Below are 6,895 nucleotides of genomic sequence, written 5' to 3' on the forward strand. Positions count from 1 at the left end.
TTCTTACTATTTTATAATTTCTTTTTTCAGTATTTTTTAGGAAATATTCGGTTGAATTTTGTGGAATTTTGTTTTCTTAACTAATCATTCATATCATTTTCCACTTTAAAGCTCCTCCTCATCCTTTATATACATTTTATAATATTTATGGATGTATGTGTGTGTGTGTGTGTGTGTGTGTATGTTTGTGTGTGTGTGTGTGTATGTTTGTACATGTGTGTATGTGTATGTATGTTCGTACATGTGTGTATGTGTGTGTTAGATAATTTCATTTCAATTGATAGTTTCATTCATGTTTGGTTCGTTGTTGATGATCGAATTTCATGAGTAACAAATAAAATCCTTTGCAATATAGAGTTGCTAATCATTGGAATGAACCAATGAATACATACACTATTTGGGAGTGACAATTCGACTGGTGAATAATATGCCGATATTGGCCTATCGGATAGTGTAACATATACGATTATATTAATGTTTATCTGTGTTTGTATGTGTGTGTGTGTGTGTGTGTGTGTGTGTGTGTGTGTATGTTTGTGTGTGTGTGTATGTATGTGTGTGTGTATGTGTGCATGTGCTGGTGTGTATGTGTGTAATTTATTTTTTATGATTGTTAATTAAAATAAAATTTGTTGATCAAAGGTTTTTTCTCTTTTTTTAAGTGAGAGATAGAAGAAATTTTTATAAAATTAAAAGTAATTTAGGATTTTTTTTTTAAATTCAAACGAAATGAATGACTTAATGATCTCAGTGTAATAATATGGAATTATTGATTGATGCATTATATTATTCCTTAAAATTAACTTTCATTAATTAATATGATTCAGATTTCACTTTGTTTTGTCTTTTTCCTTTTCCTTTTCCTTTTTTCTTTTTTTTTTTTTTGTATTGGTCGGAGAGAAAAATGCAAATGGACAGAGAATGAAAAGAAACAAATTAAAAGGAAAACGAAAGAAAAGAGAGAGAGGAGGGAAATTAATGATTGAATTTTCCTTCATTTTTAATTAACGATTTTTTCCTTTTTAATTTTAACGAAAAAATTTCTTTTTCTTTTACTAAAAAAGAAGGCAGAATGAATGAAATATGAAAAGATAAGAGGAGGGAAAAAAGCTTGGATAATTATTATGAAATAGAATGGTAAAAGATGAGATGACTATGGTAAAAAGAGGAGAAAGAAAGAAAGGAAGGAAGAAGAAAGAATGATTAACTGATAAGAGAAGGAAATTTTTGAAAGTACAATGAAAAAAAAAAAGATTGTTTGTTTTTCTCTCTTTCTCTGTTTTATATTTTACGGTAATCCGTTAAAATTCGTTAAAAATCTGATTTCCGTTTTTTTTCTTTTTTCCGTAATTATTTACAAAATAATTACCATGATTCTATCATAATTAATTAATGAAAATGTTGGAAAAATAATTTTATGTTTTTTTTGTCATAAATTTTAATAATTTTTTTGATTATTTTTCAGCAAATAATTCGTCGCCAATGATGCCAAATTCAATGCCATCATTTTTTGCTAATCCCTTCATGACACCATTTATGCCACAACAGGCTGCTACTGTAACTGCAACATCACTGGGTGGTAGTAGTGGATCAATTGATTGTTCTTCCCAATTAACCGGTCCAGAAAATGGTGATTACCGAAGTAATCCATTACAAACCGGCAATTATGTTATGCAAAGTTTACAATGCCAAGAAATGATGCAACATTATATTCAAAGTTTGATGGCAGCTGCATCACATCTTCCTGGTAGTAATATGTCATTAGATGGTACTGGTACCACTACTACTATTACTACTACTACTACTACTACTGCCATTACTACTACTACTACTAATACTACTACTACTACTACTACTGATAATCAGGTTAGTCTTACTTCATCACCTAAGTTTTCTTATTTTAATTTCAATTCAAATTTTGTTGGATTGAAATCGAAGTATAACTAAAGTTTTATGAATTTATTTATATTTATTCTTTCATTTTAACTTGACTTTACCTATATGTAAATTTCAATTGTAATTTTTGTTCAGATTAGATTTCCATCTACTTAATGTATTCATTAACAACTAATCAATTTTATCATTCATTTATCATTATCAGCGAGCATTTTCCACCATATATTTTCTTATTTCTTCCATTTTTCTCTGTTTCTCCCTCTTTCCTTCTTTCTTTTTTTCCGAAATCATCAAAATCCTATCGTTTTAATTTCCATTTTTCATTTTTTATCTAAATGTCCATTAATTGATAAGTATCACTTATTAGAGTAAATACTTTTTCTTCCTGATCATTCCCTACAAGAAGGGAAAGGTAAAATTAGAAATTAATATTCATAACACGATAGATCATATAATTATATGATTAATAATACTGAGCATGATTTAACTGAATGTTTTACATGTAGTTTGCATCAGTCAACAGTGTCGTACGTATACTCCACGTGTGACCCACGTGTAATTTGCATATTCATATTTTTTGGACATATTTATCAAGTGATTGATATTTGATAAGAATGAAAATTCAATTAATAATTAGTTTAAATGTGTATAGTTAATGTAAATTGTTGAAAATTTTGAACCATTTGTTGTAAATAAAAGAATTAGCTAACATCATTAAGGCTTTTTATAGAGGGAAAACTTAAAGGATTTGGTTAAATTAGTAAGAGAGGAGAATTATTTATATAATGAAAGAAAAGCATGAGAATATAGAAAGACAAAATATTGATTAAAATTTTATTTTGAAAATATTTAAGATATTCCGTTACTTTGTTTTTTTTTCTCGACGGAAAAAAAAAACCACTGAATTATATTGTAATTTGATGTGTAACAACAAGCATTTAATTTACTCATTAATAAACAAACAATAAAATATCTATCCTAAAATGGATAGGAGTAGAAGTTTACTTATAGTGTTTTATTGATCTAATCTTATGATCATAAATATGTTGTTATTCATGACTTGAAATGCTGTAGGCGATAGGAAATAGAAAAGCTGATATAATATATCATTTTAGGAAACTATGACTGTCTGATAACTGATAAAATTTCAGAAATTCAATTTGTAGCATTTTTCCCTCTACCGTATTTCTTCCCATCTCAAAACATTCTTCATACAGTTCCTATCATCCATCTATATCTGATCGGAGAAGGATGATAATTGCTTATTGCTTAGCTTAGCATTACCGGATAATTATCTTCATACTATTTTTCATTCCATTAAAGATCATAAATATGTTCAACCGATTTTCTTGTAAATACTTAAATTTTTATTAAAAATATCTTCTAAATTAATATTTAACTTTAACATAACGCATCATTTGTCATTTGAAATTCTATCACGTAATTTTACATTACTTCTATTACGTGATATGAAGAAAAAAAAACAAATTACTAAATTTAATTAACTTATTACTTTCAATTTGTGCATGCTGATTTATGAATGATGATATTCAAGTTGATCAAATCAAAAATAGCTTTTATTTAATGTTTATTGCAGTCTTTGGATGATAATCAGGAGCAGTCATCCGTTATTGATTCCGGTCATTTCCAGATAGATTTTCCGAATGCTTTACCTGCTTTAATTCAAAGTATGCAACAACAGCTCTATCTAAACAATCCAGCTGTATCACAATATGCTAATCCTGTTCCGGTAGAGATTTTTAGTATATTCAATCATTTTAAAAGATTACTGAATCCAGCTAATTGATTAGTTTTTAGGATATTTTGGAATCATTTTTTTGGATAACCTATAAGATGATAAGATGATACAGTATATCAATCTATATAACATAGTACAGTATGCAATCATATTAAATTAATAAGTTTGTTTACGCGGTTTTTTGATGAATTATCCAATATTTATGAAAACGTTCTAGCAATTGCTAATTTTGTTTTATCACGATAAGTTCTTAAAGTGACATGTTAGATGATAAATTTCAGCATGTCATAGTTTCTTTCTACATTTGTTCTTTTTTGTTTTCTTTTTTTTTTTTTTGCCCTGAAATTAAAATAATTGAAAAATTCATTTCATTGAATGTTAAAGTTGGACATTTTATTCATTTTTCATTGGAATTTATTGCTAAAAATATTTTTTGGTTGACAGTTGACAAAATGATTTAAATTCAAATTAAATAAGAAAATTTTAAATGTATTTAGTTTAAAAAATTTTAAACAATTTCTAATATTATTTCTAATTTTTAATGTAATAAACCGTTTCATGTATTAATCAATGGCACTTATTTGTTGCTGAAACAATAAGGAATGAAATTAGGAAAATTTCAAGTATAAGAAAATGGGGAAAAATTCGTTAATCATTTATATTACATTATCTCCCTTCTCCCTTCTTCCATTCTCCTTATTTCATTTTCTTCCCGCGATTTCTTTACTCCATCTTCTCATATCATCTATTATCGTGTGTGTCTTCTCGAAATAAAAAAAAAAAAAAAAGAAATTAATGAGATGAAGAGAGAAAAAGAGGAAAATGGATGACGGATTTTATACATATTATCTGAATGCATGGATACTCATTAAATTTGCAAGAAAAAAGTGAATTTGTTAAGATGAGCTTTTGCCATTACCGCTAAATATATAATTCTTGACCAAATGAAAATTTAATAAAAAAGAAGAGAGAGAGAGAGGAAAAGAAAGAAAAGAAAGAGAGGAAATGCTTTTGGAATTAATTTTTCCATTAAGCGGAATTGTTTTCAAACTAGTATCATATTGCAATTTAACCGTCAACTGATATAATAGCATCGAATGGCAAATATATTTCTGTCGTTTTTATAGCAATTTTTTAAGAGAAAAATGCTTGACAAAAAAAAAAAAAATTAATTACAGCAGAATACAAAGTCAAAGACCGAAAGAAATTTTAATTTACGATTAATTTGATATTTTATAAAAGAAAAAATAAAAATTAAATTCAATGAAAATTATTTGGTTTTAAAAATATATCCAAAAGCTTTTCAAAAAAAAAAAAGGAAAGTGAAACAAAGAAGTAGTTTCATTTAATTTTATGTTATTCGATTTAATCATAAAATTTCTCTACGTTCTCTTCTGTTTTCTTTTTACTTTATTAAATTATTATTTAATTGCTAACAAATATTACTCTTTTTGTTTTAGATTTCGAAAACAAATTTAGCCGTATTAAATGTTGGGAAGAAAATGGATAAGGCGGAAAAAGGTAATGAATGTAAAAGTTGCACAATGAAAGGTGATGAAAGTAATGAAATTCGATGTGAATTACAACAAGTGAATGGTAAGAAATGATATCCTCCAAAAAAAAAAGAAAATTTTATTTTTTGAAATATTTCAATTATTAATTTTTCTGTCGAAAAAAATATTCATAGATTTTATGTGTATACTGGGATATTCTTTACCTTCTCTATTAGCTTTTTTTTTTTTCAAATTGAAATGCAAAAGACGATATAATACGCTTGAGGTATAACAATTAGAATATCTTTAAAAAAAAAAAAATGGAATCAGAACTGATAAAACCAAATATTAAAAATTAATAGATTATCCTAAATCACTGAACCTGTTATTATGTAATAAATTTGAAACACATTACTTTAATAATGAATGTAGTATATTAGCAGTGTTTTAAAGATTGCTACAGTAATTGAATCTGATATTTGAAACATTATTATGGAAAACGAACCTGGTTAACAATAATGCATATAGCATAATGATTGATTTGTTTTGTAAAGATTTAAAATTAGCTCAAATTTGAGGAAATTTCTTTTATAGGATATAATGTTGAATTAGCGGAACAACAGGATGACATAACTAATCTGAAAGAAAATAGCCAGGTTTGAATCATAATTTTGAATGAAATGAAATCCGTAAATTTTTTATTCGTAATTTTTTCTTCTTCAATTTCATTCTTTTTCTCTCCTTTTTTTTCCGAGCTATCTAAATTATGGATTCAAGTATTATCAAATTTGTGGGTTTAAATTTTTTTTTGCATCATTTTTCTTTTAAAACATTTCTTGAAATTTATTATATCTCTCGTTTTCTTTTCCCAATTTCTATACTGAGAATAAACGTGTTTTCAGGAGAGTGAAAGTAATCATTCAACTAATACTGCAAAATGTTCGAATAGTACGAATGATGAAACTTTAGTGAAAAAAGAGAATTCTGAAATTATCACTAAAGAAAAAGTATCGGAAGCAATACCATCAAAAACTTCAATTTCGTCTTCTTCATTATCATCGAAAAATATGCTTGAATCATCGTTATCATCATCATCATCATCGTCAAATGGTAATAATGCTATAAGCAACGTTCAGGGTGAATGTCGAACATCTGTTTTGATCAAAAAACAAATGAATGAAATCGATAAGGAAATTAATCGACGAATACAAAATCGAAATATTAAAAAAGTATGCTTTGAATTCTAATTTTATATTAAAGTTTAAAATTAAAAAAGGAAGATTGATAGAAAATTGAATGGTTTTTTCGTATTTTATATCGAAAATACATCTTCTTTTATTCTATCCCTAACATAATTCAATTTAAGTTTTGATAACAAGAAGTTAACCATATTTGAATGTCTATCTTTTCTAACCATCTTTTCTTGTGCTCTTCTTCATGGGTATACGGTATTTGGTATGTGTCACATTTCATTCACCATTTTTATTGATAAATTTTGCAACAAATTTTCATCCACGTGATAAGTATGAATCGAATAAATATATCTCTTCCAGTATTGAACTGCAATTAAATATTGAAAAATATCAAATTTGTACTTACTAACTGCTTAATTAATGATAGAAAATGTAGAATTTAGCACTTATATTCAAATTCTGAACTAAATAAATGTTAAAAATTTAGAGTTAAGCATGTTTTATCCAAGTATCAAACAAAAATTAGACATAGGAAATGTAAAATTTGATGCATT

At 26.3% G+C, this 6,895-nt stretch overlaps 2 protein-coding genes across 2 annotated transcripts; both read left to right on the top strand.

Moving 5' to 3' along the window:
* Positions 1 to 1,459: 1,459 nt before the first annotated feature.
* On the top strand, positions 1,460 to 3,703 carry LOAG_07085 (hypothetical protein; the record flags this gene model as incomplete). The annotated part of the gene is made up of 2 exons (XM_003142619.2): positions 1,460 to 1,866; positions 3,494 to 3,703. The coding sequence occupies exons 1-2, from the start codon at positions 1,483 to 1,485 to the stop codon at positions 3,701 to 3,703; spliced, it is 594 nt and encodes a 197-aa protein (XP_003142667.2). The 5' UTR covers positions 1,460 to 1,482.
* Positions 3,704 to 5,157: 1,454 nt separating this feature from the next.
* On the top strand, positions 5,158 to 6,395 carry LOAG_07086 (hypothetical protein; the record flags this gene model as incomplete). Its single annotated transcript, XM_003142620.1, has 3 exons — positions 5,158 to 5,251; positions 5,743 to 5,804; positions 6,051 to 6,395. The coding sequence occupies 3 exons, from the start codon at positions 5,158 to 5,160 to the stop codon at positions 6,393 to 6,395; spliced, it is 501 nt and encodes a 166-aa protein (XP_003142668.1).
* Positions 6,396 to 6,895: the final 500 nt, after the last annotated feature.

This window comes from Loa loa, assembly GCF_000183805.2.
Source record: "Loa loa unplaced genomic scaffold supercont3.217, whole genome shotgun sequence".
NCBI classification, from domain to species: domain Eukaryota; kingdom Metazoa; phylum Nematoda; class Chromadorea; order Rhabditida; family Onchocercidae; genus Loa; species Loa loa.